Source organism: Canis aureus, chromosome 1 (assembly GCF_053574225.1).
Source record: "Canis aureus isolate CA01 chromosome 1, VMU_Caureus_v.1.0, whole genome shotgun sequence".
NCBI lineage: Eukaryota > Metazoa > Chordata > Mammalia > Carnivora > Canidae > Canis > Canis aureus.
Window position 1 is genome coordinate 26,972,153 of NC_135611.1, and position 18,339 is coordinate 26,990,491.

The 18,339-nt window shown below is 35.6% G+C and overlaps 1 protein-coding gene and 1 long non-coding RNA gene across 12 annotated transcripts in view; one reads left to right on the plus strand and one right to left on the minus strand.

The window, feature by feature from the left end:
* Window positions 1–18,339, plus strand: part of EYA4 (EYA transcriptional coactivator and phosphatase 4) — a 304,845-nt gene that overhangs the window by 247,048 nt on the left and 39,458 nt on the right. For 6 of the 11 annotated variants that reach the window (XM_077893629.1, XM_077893626.1, XM_077893632.1 and 3 more), the window contains 5 exons: window positions 3,605–3,671; window positions 5,069–5,211; window positions 5,351–5,494; window positions 8,039–8,118; window positions 11,620–11,803. In XM_077893629.1, coding sequence (XP_077749755.1) covers window positions 3,605–3,671; window positions 5,069–5,211; window positions 5,351–5,494; window positions 8,039–8,118; window positions 11,620–11,803 — 618 coding nt within the window. The remainder of the gene's footprint in view (window positions 1–3,604; window positions 3,672–5,068; window positions 5,212–5,350; window positions 5,495–8,038; window positions 8,119–11,619; window positions 11,804–18,339) is intronic. The other 5 variants (XM_077893644.1, XM_077893637.1, XM_077893670.1 and 2 more) reach the window with 1 other exon arrangement.
* Window positions 1,320–16,510, minus strand: LOC144311350 (uncharacterized). Its single transcript, XR_013376922.1, has 3 exons — window positions 16,143–16,510; window positions 5,485–5,626; window positions 1,320–1,946 (listed from the first exon to the last, which is right to left on the minus strand). It is a non-coding gene; the product is annotated as an uncharacterized LOC144311350 (long non-coding RNA).

The following is an 18,339-nucleotide window of genomic DNA, read 5'->3' on the forward strand; positions in this document are numbered from 1 at the left end:
TAGTTCACACTGAGTGGAAGCAGTAGCTGTATATTCACATAAATATTAGTATTTTAGACAGAAAGATAATAATTCACTCTGCATTGAGATTCACGTGTGCTAGTCCATATCCTTTATAGCAATTCACTTGCTTTCCAGGAGATAAATGGGTGCCAACTTACTCTAGCCATTTTTATTGCTCACCTACCATAACTCTTATAAACATTCTGCAAAGTGAAGGCATGTGAACACATTTTTAGGAAAAGGAGTGGAATTACTAAGTAATTGCTGGCATACTTAAATTCCATACCACAAGTTTATTGAAAACTAAATGACAAAACTGTAGAATTCCACAAGGAATTTCAGAGGTCTCTGATCTGATTTATAGGCAAGAACACAGAGGTGCAGTTAAGTTAAGGGTGGCGAAGGCCATACAGTCCAGGCCTCATAGCTGGTCACTGGTATGAATGAGTACAGAGCCATGTCCTGATCTGCCCAGGGGTCCTTCTGTAATACCCTATTGGAAAATATGAAAATGGAAAAAGAAGTATCTGTGAGTGGTCATCCTATCTAAAATTCGCTCACATTATCTTTACAAATAGTTTCCCAGTTTCCTCTTACCTAGGGCTGTGCTGTCCCATAGCCATATGTGGCTATTGAAGTTGAAATTATTTAAAATTTGGTCAGCCTATCTAAAATTCACTCACATTATCTTTACAAATAGTTTCCCAGTTTTCTCTTATCTAGGGCTGTGCTGTCCCATAGCCATATGTGGCTATTGAAGTTGAAATTATTTAAAATTTGGTAAAAGTAAAAATTTTCTCTCTAGTCACAGCAGTCACAGTTCAAGTGTTTGAAGCTGCATGTTGTCTTTTAGTGGCTCTCATATTGGACAACGCAGATATAGAACATTCCCAACACCATGGACCAGGTTCTTTTTGACAACAATGTTCTAAGTCAGGGATTCTCAACAGCAACACTATTAAAATTTAGCTTTTTTTCCTTTTTTTATGTGGTAAAGGATCTGCCCTCTGCACTGGAAGATGTTTAGCAGCATCCCTGTCATCTATCCCAGAATGACCATAGCTCTCCCTAGTTATGACAACCCAAATTGTCTCCAGACATTTAAAATGTCCCCTCACAAGCAAAATTCCTACCTACCCCCACTCTTCACTACCCATCTCCTACCCTATTGAGAGTCTCACCTAAGGTGTCGCAGTAATTACAGTAAAACCTTAAAATTGTTTGCATCACCTTCTGAGAATCTGGTCATATTGTATAGAAATTTGTTTTAATTAATTTTCAAGACATTTTGAAAACAAGCAGTTTGCTTACTTTTATCTGCAGAGATGATGGAGTATAATGAGATTTGAGTGCTTTTTGTAATCTCTTGATTAATTAAATGACAATGGGGAGTGAAAGGAAAGTCTCCCAAATCTGTACATGGTATTTCAGAAACCATACTGGAGATTAGGCTGTCCTGTGGAGGAACAGATTGTACTTTGGTCAGCATAATCTCAACCCACTTTAGTCCAATTTTGTTGTTTTCAGATATCTGCAGATACATAACTTAGAATAAATATATAAATTTTAGTTAAGGAGCAAGTTTCTCCAAGTTTTGTGTGAACATCTTAGTTTCCCGAGCCAAAGGTTTTGCATCCTATTTAGATGTGAACATATATAGACTGAAATTTTAAATGTTGAGCCTTGATACTGTTATGGGTACATTATTTTAATGTTGTCTAGATTCACTCATTAGAGAGAGGAAGATCGTAATTTATTCAGATTTCAATTCAGGTATATGGAGTTTTTTTCTGAAATAATTTTATCCTTTGGCTTATTTTATAAAAGCTGCTGTGGTGAATGGTTCTTTCATTATTTGATGTCTCTTTGGAAAAGCTCTGTGACTTGCGATCTTGAGAAGAGCTGATTTCTATAAACTCTTGAGTGTGCCAAAGTGATGTTTTCTGTTTGAGACAAAAATACATGGAGTTATGCCTCACTTAACTATATTTTTGCAAAGAAAAAAAAAGATTCACTATTCTGAGTTAATAAATCAGATGGAATTTCCTGGGGAATAACACTATTGCTATTATGTAATACACACTTAATGCCTGTGGGGTGGTAGAAAAAGTGTGTTCTCATTGAAATGATTTGAAAGTTTTAAATGTTAAGCTTTTAATAAATCAGTAGGAAATTAATGGTTCATTCGTCAAATGATTTTCAAATTTATATAGCAAATTCACTTAAATTTTGCTTGGTTAAAATATTTAGAACATGACACCTCAAGTCATATTCATATTTCCAAAATTGATTCATGGTATCCTTGAAAACATACTTTCTGCACTAAACTACTTTCTATGAAAACTATAATATACTTTCCATACCTAGAGCTTACAGGCCAAATAGCATTTAAATACATTAAATTCTATGTGTTTATGAAATGACAGATCACAAGGGTACTTAATAGCATTTGGATATAGAAATATATCATGTTTCATAAAATAGTTAGCAACCTAAACCTGTTTGTCACTTTTACAATTCTAAAAGTTTAGCTCCAGAATTATTATGAACAACTTAGAAAGGACGTAGTACTTTGAAGTATAACTATGATTGATTAGACTAAACTAATTCCAGCACTGCATTGTATACTACTTTAATCTTTTTGAAAAGTGAATGAACAGCAGATGGCCTAATAAAGACACTCTGTGTGCTTGCCCAGTACGGATTGGCTCTGAAGGGACTGCCTCAACACTTTGGAGTCCATGTTTTTGCAATACATCTGTCTTAGTCAAGGCAGATGGTTGAAGGAAAGAGAGACTTCCAAATTTCTGAATGCATTCCAGTTTAGTGCTTCGTGTTAGGACAAAATGTTAATAGGACCTGACTTTCACCTCTAAGTTCTTCTAAAAAGAAAATACTCTCTCTGATAGTTCAAAATATATTTGTAAATATGATTGCTGCTGCATTATACAATTATGTTTCTTAAGATGTGGTGCATTATCACTCATTGATTTCTATGCATATCCTAGTTAGTACTCGAGTATTTTGAACTCTGCATTTTTAATTAATTTCATTGGTAAAATTAAAGGCAATATAAAACTGTAGCATTTTATAATTTCAAAATGAAGTTGGAACCTCACGATTTTCTTGAATTTTTATTGTATTTTTAGTAGAACAAAAATGGAGGAAGAGCGATAATGTTGCTGTCGTATGTGAAATTTAAGACCTAAAACATGAAGTTTGAAAATTTCAAAAATTTACTTTTATGTCATGAAATCTTAATTGTCTATAATCAAAGATAATTATTCATACTTAATACATAAGGATATGCTACTGATTTGAAAAGGTAAAAGAATGGCAGAGAGAAAGGATTTGTGAAAAGATTTCATTTTATGCTTGAGGATTTCTTTTTATGCTCTTAAACCAGACTTGAAGTAGTTCAATTAGAAGAAAATATTTAGGCATCTGTTTCTGTTTAGAAGATAAAATTTTTCTGTTTAGAAAATGAGTGAATTTTTAGAAACATCTCTTTAACATGATAATTTCTTCAAACTGGTTATGTCATTCTAGTGAAACATACTCATGAAGCAACTTTTTTTGCACTGGTTTTTATGTCTTACAGTAATAACAAGTAGTGGTTACAGCCCCAGATCAGCACATCAATACTCCCCACAGCTCTATCCTTCCAAGTAAGTGCTCAATAGATTCTTCCAAATTTGTTAGAATCATTTTTCAAGATTACCTTTATTAATCTGTATTTGCATGACATAACTTCAAATTGGGATACATTTATGTATATGTGTGTTATAGATAGTTCAGTATATGGATGCTGGGATAAATTAGTTGGGTGGATTAGACATATGGATAAATATCCTGTACAAATCTAGAAATACAGATAGACTCATGTTTGTCCAGACAGTTCATTTAATTTTGGATTATATACCTTGAGGAAAGCATCAAGCTCAACCAGAAAACAGAAATTTCTTAATGGAAATTCAAAAATGCTGACTAGCTTAAAAGAAAATCTAAAAAGATTGCATTTTATTTCAAATGTTAACACTTCATAATTCGTTCCATATTACATTATTTTCATTGGATTTCAAGTTCTAAAAAACATAAATGAAGTCAACTTTTTTTTAAAGATTTTATCTATTTACTCATGAGAGACACAGAGAGGCACACATAGGCAGAGGGAGAAGGGGAGAAGCAGGCTCCCTGTGGGGAACCTGATGGAGGACTCAATCCCAGGACCCCGGGATCATGACCTGAGCCAAACAAAGGCAGATGCTCAACCACTGAGCCACCCAGGTGTCCCCAAATGAAGTCAACTTATTGAAGACAGTGGTAGAAATTTTCAAGGTTAACAATATTAGGTATATATCTGAATTTGGTTGCAATCAGCCAGATGTGTTGAGATTTGGAATTCGTAATTCACACACATTTAAATGTTATTTTCTGCAGAAACTACAGTCTCTGCCCTTAAGTACAGACTGGTTTTGGATATCTATTTGAGAACATTCTGTAAAATGTGGCATGATAAAGAGAATGGCATTCCATTTCTTTTCAGGAAGCAGCTGTGTATTTTTTTTCCTTTCTTTTCTTTTTTTTTTCTCCCCCCCCACCCCCTCCTCTCTGGTAGAGTTCTTAGTAGGGCCTTTCATGACTTTTGTGTCTGTCATATAGCATTAGGTCACTCACAGTGACTGGAAGTATGCTCATGAGCATATTAACTGGCCTGTGCTCCACTTCTCTTGTCTGCACCTTAATTGGAATACTATTTCAGATGTAAACAAGAATTATATGCCTGGAAGAGACTTTAGATATAATATCAGATCCAAAGTCTTCATTTTATAGGTGAGGTATAAGCCTTTAGGGAGTTTAAACCATTTGTCCTAAGTCACTAGACAGATTTGTAGCAGAGCTTGGGCTCCGGACACTTGGACTTTTGCCCTTTCCTTGTTGTTATAATTGTATTGTGGATAAAGAAGAGGATTACTTCCTGGGTATTATAAGGTTTCACTGAATCTAAGCTGTTTGAAGTATGCAGTCTTTGTTGCCACAGTAATGCTATTTTTCTGATATTTAGGCCCTATCCACACATTCTTTCTACACCAGCAGCTCAAACAATGTCTGCCTATGCAGGCCAGACTCAATATTCGGGGATGCAGCAGCCGGCCGTCTACACAGCCTACTCACAGACCGGACAGCCCTACAGCCTGCCCACTTACGGTATCTCACATCTCTCTGCTCCTTTGCTTATGAGTGGGTAATCCTGCTGCCTCGTGCTTAGATATTCTAGCATAAGTTACAGCTCAGGAGTAAGGTCATTTTACTAACTAAAAGGTCTGCACATGCATTTCCTAAACAGATCTGGGCGTGATGTTGCCAGGCATCAAAACAGAGAGTGGACTTTCACAGACCCAGTCCCCATTACAGAGTGGGTGCCTCAGTTACAGCCCGGGGTTTTCCACCCCACAGCCAGGCCAGACGCCTTATTCTTACCAGATGCCAGGTAAGTCACCACACAGGAAATATATGGGAGGAGGAATTCTCTGAACAAGACTCCTTGGCTGCAGATTAGGAATATGCCTTCATGAGAATGGTTTTAATTGTTATTGCTGTTCACATCAGGAAAGACAAATAACTAGGGGAAAAAAAAAACATGATGAAAGGAATTGAATATACATCAAGAAACACGACCCATGCCAAATTTCAGTATGTAAGTTGAAGTTGCATAAAACTGGCAGGACGCTAGGTCCAAAACAAAGTAAACTCTGAGCCATGCCAGGCACACATTATGGCATCTACTTAAGCAAGGTTCAAAAATTCATGTCAAGTCCCAGGGATTTTTTGTCAGTATTCCTTAAGCATATAACGCAGTTTTAATTATATTTATAATTGAATTAGTACTTTTCTTTTTTTTTTTTTTAATTTTTATTTATTTATGATAGTCACACAGAGAGAGAGAGAGAGGCAGAGACAAAGGCAGAGGGAGAAGCAGGCTCCATGCACCGGGAGCCCGACGTGGGATTCGATCCCGGGTCTCCAGGATCGTGCCCTGGGCCAAAGGCAGGCGCTAAACCGCTGCGCCACTCAGGGATCCCGAATTAGTACTTTTCTAGATCCCGTTTACCATTGAATGATTGTGGAGTATTTGTTCATTCCTAATATACCTCTCCTCTATTAATACTATATTTCTTAATAGGAGTGTTCATATAATTTGTACCTCCACCTGAAAAAAATCCTCCTGTATGAGTATTTCATTTTGCTTCTATGTGTGATCATTATTTAGTAATTGCAGAAAGAACTTTAGTGACATAGTAAATACATTAAAAGTTTTTTCTGGGGATCCCTGGGTGGCGCAGCGGTTTGGCACCTGCCTTTGGCCCAGGGCGCGATCCTGGAGACCCGGGATCGAATCCCACATCAGGCTCCTGGTGCATGGAGCCTGCTTCTCCCTCTGCCTGTGTCTCTGCCTCTCTCTCTCTCTGTGACTATCATAAATAAATAAAAATTTAAAAAAAATAAAAAAAATAAAAATAAAAGTTTTTTCTATCATTTTGTCTATATCATTAGTCATACATTTGGGGTTACATGAACATATTTTAATCAACTAGTGTTGAAATTTTAGTCCATTGACTAAAATGAAATAATTATCTAGACTTTTTTGGCTGAAATAGCAGGTCTCTTTTTACCTAAAATGTAGGTAGAAATATACTTGCATAGATGCTAAAGCCCCAATGAGCCGCACAGCTTCAGTTAAGAGTAAAAGCAACTATGAGTACACTTTCACTTATTCCCCAAAATACTTTTGTATTGGACATTCTGGACCAGGTCAGTTTGTGTTAATTAGATAATATTATTGCAGTTCAGAACATGTTGATAAAACAATCAGCTCTGTCAATAGTCTTTCATTTTACTTCTTTACAAGTACATTCCATAGAACATAATTTTCTTTAAGATTTTTATTTATTTATTCATGAGATACACACAGAGAGAGAAAGAGAGACAGAGAGAGAGAGAGTGAGGCAGAGACACAGGCAGAGGAAGAAGCAGGCTCCATGCAGGGAGCCCAATGTGGGACTCAATCCCAGGTCTCCAGGATCACACCCTGGGCTGAAGGCGGCGCTAAACCGCTGAGCCACCCGTGCTGCCCCATAGAACATATTTTTTTAAAAATCTCTAAATTTATATTTCACTTATTTTTGCCCTAATTTTTAAAAAATAAGTAAAATTCTGACCTTATAGTCAAATTTCATTTTTTAAAAATTTTTTAAAAAGTTTTATTTATTTATTTGAGGAAGACTGTGCAAGAGCAGGGGATGGGGGCAATGTGGGGAGAGAAGGAGAGGGAGAAGCAGACTCCCCACTAAGCAGAGAGCCCAATGCAGGGCTGGATCCCAGGACCCTGAGATCATGATCTGAGCCAAAGACAGTCAGTTAACTGACTTAGCCACCCAGGAGCCCCATAACCTTATAGTCAAATTTTAGAAGGCCCTCAAACCTTATGTGATTGTAGTGAACAGCTCTCCCTTGACGCTGAGCCCTAGTTCACATCTCTCTTGGTTGTAAGAAAAGGACATAGGAGGAAATAAAAGGTTGCTGTAAGCGTCAATTTTTAGTAGGTTCTGTGTTTGTTTCTTAAGCTAATCTCATCCAAATGTTTAACTCAAGTGGTTTCTATGTTCATATGCAGTTGGTATGACCATCTAAAAGTTCCAGTAGCTTCCTAGAAGCACTCTGCCTGCATAGTATTTTATTCTTTGAGAACCTCTGCTCTTTAAACATTTAGCTTTTAAAGTTTAGCTGCTGAATTAAGACCATTCCCATGTACTCTTGAGTCCAACAGACATCTGTACCAAAGACTTTAACTGTTGTCACAAGAGGGATAGAGCTAAGACACATTTTTCTTTATAAATCTCTCTACTTCAAATTGCACATTTTGTTGCCTTAACAAAATTAAAAATATATTTCTCTCCTTGGATTCTGCAAAATGAAGTGTTTTATTATTTTGCAAAGAAATACTTTTTAAATGCAGCTTGTTCTTTATTTCTAGGTTCTAGTTTTGCACCATCATCTACTATTTATGCAAATAATTCAGTTTCCAATTCAACAAATTTTAGCAGTTCACAACAGGTATAGTAACTTTTTTGTATTTAGGCTTTTTGTATTTGTTTCATATCTATGAGGAATACTTTCAGGTTGTCATATAAGTGCATATTCTCCTAGAAAAAAAAGATTTCTGTATTTAAAATTAAGATGGCATTTCAAGGTGGTAAAAATTAGCTATCCAGAATTCTTGGGATCTGTTTTATTCTGGTTATTTTAGGTTTTCTGGTTGCTAAAAATTTGCTCTTTAAACATTTAAGCTCTGATTATTTTAATCATTTGGCATATAATTACACAATGTATTGCATATTTTCTCAAGATCTTAAACTGTACTAAACATAATTTTGTTTTTTGGATAAGTTGCTGTGAAGAGATTGAACTACAACCAAGAATTAGGTTATGACTTTTTAAATCCAGAATATTTGTTATTAGACCAAATGCCTCTTGGATTTTTTTTTCTTTTAGTTCTGTGATTCATTTTAATAAATATTTGATTCTTACTGCCTGACAGCTATGATTTTTGCTTTTGTCACTGTACTTGCCTCTAGCAATCCTTAGTCCCTTTCCTAACTATGTTTTCTTAGTATTTTTGTGAGTTCTAAAATCTAATTTGTTAGAGTTATGTGTGGAGCAAGAGTGAATATTGCTGATGAGTGAATATACTGATGCTTCAGAATCTTTTGTCCTTATTCCCTAGTTCTTAGTCATGTTCAAAGTAGTTGAGATAGAAGGATATTTGATTTCCATGGTAGATAATAGACTATTTTACTTTAACATAGTTGTTGGACTTTTATATATTCTAAAATCTAAGTTTTATTGCACAGGTGTGCTCTTTGGATTTACTGAAGGAATTATATTACCTTCTTTTAATGTTTATTAATGTAACAAAAGGAAAAATAGAAATTTGATTATTAAGTAGTGTGGAAGAAAAATATTTTAAAAAGATTCATAAAGGACAAGAAAGATTTATGTTATAAAACAGATCCACTACTATCTGATGATTTAAATACAGTGGCTCCAATATAAAACATAACCTGTATTTTGGACCATAGTTGGAATACCAGTCCATTATTTTAGTTAATAGTTATTGAGTAGTTATAATGTATTAGGAACTGGTCTGTATGCTGGGGACATGTTAAGTGAAGATAGGAGTGGATAGAACCTGGTTCCTGCCTCCTGGAGCTTAGCAACTACTGAGATACTACTAGGCATTACTAACCATAAACTTATCAGTAAACACATAAAAAAATATAGAATTGGAAAGCATGAGGAGTTGTAACAGAGTCCTAGTAAAAATATTAATAGAAATCTAATTTTGAGTAGGGAAGATATTGTGGAATGCTTCTCTATGGAAGTGATATTCAGGCCAAATCTTCTAAGGGTTTGGTGAACAAAGAGGGTTGGGGTGTTTTAGACATAGAAAGTAGCATGTACCAAACCTCTGAGAGGTAAAAACCTTGTTGTTCCAAGGAAGTCAAAGAAGGGGAGGGTTTAGTTTGTGCATGAGGGCAGATGGGGAAGCAGATGTATAAACATAGGCCTACCCCTGTGTATGTCAGACTGTGTATTGGTATGTAAGGCTCTGTATGTGTATCCCTCTGTAAGGGATTTCAATTTTATTCCAAGCCCAGTGGGAAGTTATTAAAGGATTTTGAGCAGGAGAATAACATCATACAGCTTATGTTTTGAAAAGATTACTCTGGCTTTCTACACTTTGGAGAAACCTCAACATAGAAATGAGACAAATTAGAAAACCTGTCCACCAGCTCCAACAGGAAGTGAAGGTAGCTTGGACCAGGGTGACCATAGTGGGATGAAGAGAAGAGGAGATCTTTAAGATATGTTGAGTACAAAAAGACATTTTAATCACCAGGAGCCGGCAGTCTGGGCCTTTCCTGTAAGTCCCTCCATCTTCCCATGAGGATGTTAGCAACCTCAGGTAGAGTGTCAGTACACTAATGTCAGAGTCAGTGTCTCTGGGCTCCAGTTCCAGCTCTGAAGCTGTCCCACATTGAACAGATAGATCACTTAACCACACTGTGTCTTCATTCCCCTCAATGCACAGTGGGGTAATAATACCACATAGGAGAGTGTGAGGATTAAATGAGATTGTAAATCCACTTAGAACACTGCCTGACAACCAAGTAAGTACTGTTTTAAATATTTTACTCTGAGAAAGATAGGTTGCTAGGAACTTTGTCTAAGTATTGCTGAGAGGTTTTCTTCCTTAGCTTACAGGTGGTAAAGAGGAACATCAGATCCTGAAGTTAATAGACAAATAGAATTTTAGTTTTCTGCCAGACTAGAATTGGACCAGACAACACGGCAGTTGGGGTGCCAACCCTCCACGCAGTCAAAAATCCATGCATAACCTTTGCTCCAGAACTTAACTAAAATAGCCCACTGTTAACAGGAAGCCTTACAGATAACATAAACAGTTAACACATACTTTATATATTATATGTATTGTATATTGTATTCTTACAGTAAAGTAAGCTAGAAAGTAGAAAATGTTATTAAGAAAACCACAAGGAAGAGAAAATACATTTACAGACTGTACTATATTTACTGGAAAAAATCTGCATATGAAAGGAACCATACAATTCAAACCCGTGTTGGTCAAGGGTCAACTGTACTTAATCCTTTCTGATAATACACATATTTTCTTATACAGAGAATTTCCCATTTTGGAAACCACATCAGACGTGGACCTTTGTTCCCTTAGGAACATGTATCAGGGAATCAATCCTGACCAAGGATTTGTCATCACTCATAACAACTTGGGCTAAAACATGCTAAATACATTAAATGCCAATTATTGCAACAAATTCTTATTCATTATCTTATTATGTAAAAGGATTTTGAAGGATTACTTAGACCACTTTCAGGGTCTTAGAATTTTTTAATAAAAGGCAGGTTGGAGGAGTTGATCCAATACTTCCTCTTTTTCTCTAGCAAATGAGGCAAACTCAATGTTTGAAAATCTCACTAGAGACTTTAAGTCAAGACCTTAGATGACACATTGCCTATGAAAGGCTGAGTAAAAAAAACTCTTACTCATTTTTTAATTTATTCTTTATTTCATCCATAATTATCAAGAATATCCCAGAAGGGTAGCAGAAATCACAATGTCCCTATGGAAGATGAGAAGGGCAGCTATACCATCTCCTTGCTGGTGATATTAGGAAATGTGTAAGAACCGGTGCTGTGAATATGACTCATTCCACTTTCTTTTCTCCTCTTCTAGTACATAAGACCTTATGATGTACATCCTTGAATAAGTAATCATGGATAAGTGAGGTATATGAAACCTTTAGGCAGTTTGAGAATTTTGCTGGACCTGATTTGCAAAGCCAGCAGGGTAGTTCATAACTGTGTGCACTCACTAGGATCACCTCAAAATTGTGGACTCCAAAACAAATGGAGCCAAATATTAATCTTTCAGTTATCATAGTGATTGCTCTTCTTTGGAGCACGCTGGAAGTAATTTCTCCCTCAGGCACACATATGTCTCAATTATTATTTCAGGATTACCCATCCTACACAGCCTTTGGCCAAAACCAGTATGCACAGTATTATTCAGCATCAACGTATGGAGCATATATGACATCAAATAACACAGCTGATGGCACATCATCCTCGACCTCAACCTATCAGTTGCAGGAATCTCTCCCAGGACTGACTAGCCAACCAGGTACAGATCTTCATCCAGGTGAAATACTTTTATGTTTTGCTGGGTCTAATAATATTCAGAAAAAGGACATTTTGGAAACAAGGCTGAAAGTTGTCATGTAATTATGCTGATGTTTAATCTATACCAGTACCACTGTATAAGATGAGGCTTTTCTTCTGGCATTTCAGAAAAACCCTTCTTTTAGATGTGGATGGTTAAGAGATTTTAATTTAAAAAAAAAATATATATATATGCACACACACTACACATTCATATATATATATATATATATATATATGTAAATATAAATAGGTCAGTGGACCTCTTGCCTTTCTTTTGTAAAGATCTTGACAATACAGAAAAGCTGTAATAATATTATCTTCCTTTAAGCTTGAGAAACTGTTTAGCTCCTTCATCTTTGTGAGTCATCAGTAGCTCCAGCCAGTGAACATTTCCGACATTCCTAGGATTTATAGGATCATTGGTAGGTAGTTTAATATCTTTGTCTGTTTAGAACTTACTTAAAATCCATTGTATTCTTCGTTGTCAGAAGCTTATCTGCAGTGCTACTGGATTTGAATTTGCTGACATAGCTGAAGTATTTAAAGTTAAAAGCAAATTTAATAAAGATTCATTGTAGCCCTATTCAAAATTCCAGCAGGACTTTTTGGAGAAACCATCAAGATGATTCTAAAATTACAAGGAAAGGCAAAGAAACTAGATTAGCTGAAATAATTTTGAAAAATAAAGTTTGGGGACTTTCATTGCCTGATTTCATGAGTTATTATGAAATACAGTTATCAACAATGTGTGGTACTGGCAAAAGAATACATAGGACAATGAAGTAGTAATAAAGAGTCAAGAAATAGACCCAATATGCATACACTGGAAAATGGATCTTTGACAAAGGCGCAAAGTCATTTGGAAAATAAAGGGTTTTTTGTTTGTTTGTTTGCTTGTTTGTTTTCAAAAAAATGGTACTGGAACAATTGGATGTCTGTATGTGAAAATAACAACAATAATAGCAAGAACAAAAAACAAATCCTAAAACAGAATCTTGACTTATAACTCACCAATACAATACACATAGAAGCTAAAACCGTAAACCTTCTAGAAGAAAATAGTGGAAATTTTTGTAGCCTTGTATTTGTAGCCTTGTATTACATAAAGATTTTTTACATAAAGAGTATTATGTAATAATAGTATTATATAATATCGTAGGTACATATGTAGGTATACACGTTATATATACAACATTAGAAACACAATCCCTAAAAGAAAGGAAATTAGCCTTCATAAAATCAAGAACTTCTGCTCTTTGAGAGACACTGTTACAAAAATAAAAAGGCAAGCCACAGATTTGGAGGAAATACTCATAAAACGCATATCTGATAAAGGACTTGTATCCAGAATATATAAAGAACTATCAAGATTTGATTTTAAAAAATGAAGTTAAGAATTTTTATGATCACCATTAATATGTTCAAGCTTATATTTCTGCCCTCAGTTATTTGCAAGGTGCAGACTTATCTTTTTTGCTCAGTGTTGGAAGGGCAAGAAACATGGTCACAACACTGCAAATTCTTTCTAACTGGACCAGTGATTCCAAGAAGATTTAAGACCATTTAACAATTATTTATGAGTGCCTATTAGGTTCCAGGTACTGCTGATGTTTCAGTAGTGAATGAGTTCTCTGCATCCCTTTAGCTTCCATTTGACAAGCAGGACAAATACCAAGCAAATAATTAAAATTGTATAGGTGTTGAAAAGGGAAAATGCATCTATAATAGGAGGAATATTAGCAAGATAACTAATTTGAACCAAAAAAAAATGATAATGAAGCTGACACTTCAATTAACAGCCAAGAAATGCTCAGGTCATGAATTGATGAATGGTGACATCATTTCTTTTTGGTTGCCTGTTCAGAATAGGGTCTATGACTCCAAGGAAAAACCATTTAGTGTTCTACTAGACTTCATCTTCCTACTTTCAGTTTCTTTCTCCTTATCTTCCCTTTAGATCCTCCTCCTGTGACCGCACAGCCCCCTTGAATTTCTGGTCCTTGCCCCCATAAGGCTCCTGTTTAGGCTTTTCATCTAGCCTCAGCCTTTCCGAGCAGTTGTGTCCTATGCAGGGCCAGGACTAAGGTAGGGTCAGGGAAGCACGGGACACACAATTGAAGGAGACATTCATTTTCACGGCCCTTAAATATTACACCCTTAGTGCCTCAGTCACCTTAAACTCATTTCAGCCTAAATCCCATGTTCTAAATCTGTCCTGATCCTCATTGAGTCAGTACTTGCATTTCATCAAGAATATTACCTCAATTTAAAGATTGTGTGGGGCACCTTTCTGGCACAGACAGTTAAGCATCCCATTCTTAGTTTTGGCTCAAATCATGATCTCAGGATCATGAGATTGAGCCCCATGTTAGGGTCCCTGCTCAGCAAGGAACCTACTAGAGACTCTCTCCCTTTCCCTCTCCCTCTCCTCCCTCCCCACTTGCATGCATGCGTGTGCTCTCTCAAATAAATCAATAAATAAATCTTTGGAAGGAAGGAAGGAGAGAGAGAGAGAGGAAGAAAGAGAGGGAAGGAGGCAGGGAGGGAGGGATGCATGGAAGGGAGGAAAAAGCAAACATGATTTCAGAATACTTGCTTAACAGATAGTGAAGATGTTTTAGCTAAGGAGATATCTTACCACACTGTGAAAGATTTTTCTCAATAGTAAATACATAGAGAAAACAGGTAGGATGACTGTGTTCAAAAACGAAATCACAGAAGTATTTGATCATCAAGATACTGGAGACTGAATGATAGGACCAGGACCAGCAGACGGTTTTTACTAGACGGTTTTACTAGACTAGAACTACCATGAGTGAAAAACATTTGGTTTTCAAATATGATATCTACTGGGTAACACTTTGAATTAAAGGTTGATTTAGCTCTAATTTCATTGTGATCACAAAAGAGTCTCTGTAGGAAGGACACTGATAAATACTTTCCATTAACTGAAGAATAATAAATATTCAGAATAGCTTTTTTGTTTACATTTAAAATACCAAATGCATGTAGATATTCTGAATGTTTGATTTTGGATGTGACACATCCATGTGTAACATTCTCACAGTCACTATCAGAATGCAATTTCTTCAGCTGCCCATTCATTGCTAGCACCAACCAATACAGTTTGACATGTATTTCAGATCTTATCAGATTTTCTGTTGAATTTAAAGAAGTAATTTTTACTTATAACTATATTATTCTATCAACCAAAATTATAACAATGCACATGTCTGGATTTTTAGGGAATTCTGTGACCCCAGACCTTTAGTCAAGGTAGTTTTGAGTTTGATTTTGCCTTTCAAGATCTGGCATGCATCCAAAAAGTCAAAAAGTTTATAACTATGGGATTTTTCTTTGTTATTGATGAAATTTGAGGTACTTAGTTCAAGGGATATGAAAAGTATTTCCCATTGACTAGCTCTGCATTTTGGACAAAATGCAGAGACCTAACAATTAAATCCACAGTTTTTCATAAATCATTTATTTATTCACAGCTCTCATTTTGAAAATAAAAACGTACTTTATATTCTATAGTAGACAGCTAGTGGTTCTGGCTTAGAGATAAACCTAAAGGAAATGAAGTTGTACCTAAATAACCAAAGCTTGGAAGGTGTAGTTATTCATTCTTGTACTGATTAAAGGAGAATTATTCAACCACTATAGTGTTGGCCCAAGAAAAGCCTAGGGCAATTGGTAATGACTGATGTTATTTGGAAATTGCAATAGCATTCAGTTATTGGCTTTACCTTATTAGGCAGTTTGACAATGTATTTAAAGAAACAGTAGTATACTGATTAAGAACAGATATTTGGGTTTGTTACCTTTATAAAGATCTCTTTTTGCCTTTGACCAAAGATAATCTCAGTTATATTAGATTTTTGATTCACATTCAGAAAGTTTGATGGGTGATTAGCACATTAAAATTAGAGATTTTTGTAGTTCCTCCTCTTTTAATGTTTTTAAACATCTTTAAAATGATAATTGGTAATTTGTAACAGTATCATCCTTTACACTGAGACCTTGGCAAACATTACAGTACATTAGCTAATTAAACTTTACAGGTGCTTCAGAAAAGTAAAGGATACAGTAAGATCACTTCACTCTTTGAAAAGAAGCCAGTTTCTTAGGCAGAACTCAGTAGATTTTCCATAGCTTCACAGCATTTCACACAAGGACAGGAAGGAAGACAAAGTGCTCATGCATTTCATTGAAGCTAACAAGAGGATTTAGACAGAAAGGACTGGCCACATTTAACTTCTCTGCCAATTTGCCTTTTCCCTACATGCAGGATTAATGTACCCTTGTGCAATTACCTGAGTGAAATTTGGCAGAGACACTGGAATTAACAGGTTTCTCTTAAAAAAAAAAAAAAAAAAAGTGTCACCAAATGTTTAATGACCAGTGGAGCTCAAGTTCCTGGTTTTTCCCTTTATCAGAAGAAAGGATAGCACCTTCAAAAGATATAGAGGTCAGGACAGTTTCACCTGGGTAGTTACTATAGGAGCCCAGATAACTCACACACACACTCTTCAGGACCTACTCTTTTACCATGAAGATCTTTCAATGAATTCATTGGCCCTTACTCTCACAAAACTGCTTAAAGTCTATATACTCTTTTGATGGGTAGAAACAGATATAATTTTGACCTCTTTGTAACCTGGAGGATGGAGGATCTGTTGCTATTTGGGAAAGAAAGGGTTGCCTAGTGGTTAAAGCAGGAATTCTGGAATCATATCAGCATTCTGCATAGGAGCTATTTCATCTTGGTAAGTTAATTTAAAATCTTATATGCCTCTGGTTCTCCCATTATTAAAAAAGAATAATGAAGGACCAAATGGACTGGGTTAGAGAGGCATTTAAGTCAGACATATATATGTAAAAAATGTTTTACAGTAAAGAGCTCTGACAAATCAATAAGAAAAAGATAACCCAAATTTTTAATAGGCAAAAGATTTAAAGTTACCTCATAAGAAGAAGATACAAAATGGACAAAAAAATACAAAAAAAAAAGGTTTTACATCATTATTCATTAAGAAGTTGCTGATTAAAACTATAATGAGACCAAAATACCCCCACAGTGGTTAATATCAAAAAGACTAGCAATACTAAGTATTGGCAAGGATGTGGAACAACTAAAAATGTTGTTGCTAGTGAGTGAATTAATACAACCACACTTGAAAAAGGATGTCAGTGTCTACGCAAGATGAGCATACCTTTTCCTTCTGGACCAGCAGTCCCACTGCTAAGAATATACCTTAGCAGAATAGGAGCTAATGTCCATTAGACATGTACAAGAATGTTTATAGCAGATTTATTTGTTGTAACTGCCTAAAACTAAAAATAACCTAATATTCACTCACAAAATGGATAAAGTATAGTAAACATATATAATGAAGTTCTATCCCATGAAGGAAAAAGCAAACAACTGCTCCAGGTTACAAAATGGAAGAATCTCACAGCCATAATGAGTAGTGAATAGAGCCAAACACATATTTCAATACACTTTAAGAAAGAAGGCAGTGCATGACACATACTAAGGAAAAATGTGGAGCTACTCTTCATAGTTTTCTTAAAAGGATATGCCTCTATGCTCATCAAAACACTTCTGTCCGTATTTTGCCCAAATTCTTAAAACCCTTTTAAGAGGCTTCTGTAACTTGGCAAGAATCAGTGATATCAAATCCTACTTTTATTGAAACCCGGACACTTCCTATGTCTAGCCTTTTCCTTTCTTCTTCCTTCTGCTCTTTAGCAGCTGGCTCTCCAGTTCATTTAATAGCTGAGTTGTTCCTGCCAAACTCTTTCTTTATAGATCCAGTCAACAATCAGCCACCCATAACTGATCACAACGGCTTTGGAATTTTGCAAGTTTTTGACCTTTCAGCTCTTGCATTTTTGCAAGAACAAAGCTGCCTCATGATAGTTAACAGCTGAAAATTGATCTGTCATGAGTAGAAAGACAGGTTTTTGTGGGAAGTCATCCAAAATATTTTATAAGCTTACTTAATAAATGGGGCTTAATTTGAATCAGCATTTTATCAGAACAAGAACATTTGACTTGCAGGGCATAGTAACCTTATGAAAATTCTGCTTAAAAAAATAACTAAAAATAGAAAAATTTTTATGTGATTTTTTTTAAGTTGGCATGTGTTTAAATACCTAAAGCCTCATTTAATGCCTGTGCAAATAAGCTGAAAGACAGCTTACTCCAAGATAGGGTGATTGATATTCAGCTGAAACCTCTAGAACATTTTTATTACAGTCTACTCTCACATAGTCGGTAGCAGAAATCTATGATAGGGACTATGCTAACAATGTTTTCAAATAATATTTGAAGCACAAACATGTGGGTTTTTTGTTTTTGTTTTTTTTGCTGTCCTGACATGCCTAATGTTTCCCAAAGAAGATGTTATAATCATTAGAAATAATTACAGGTCAACTTTGTAAAAATGACTATTTATTTAGGACCTCTCAGAAGAAATACGACCTAGATGCTGTCCAGCTTATTCA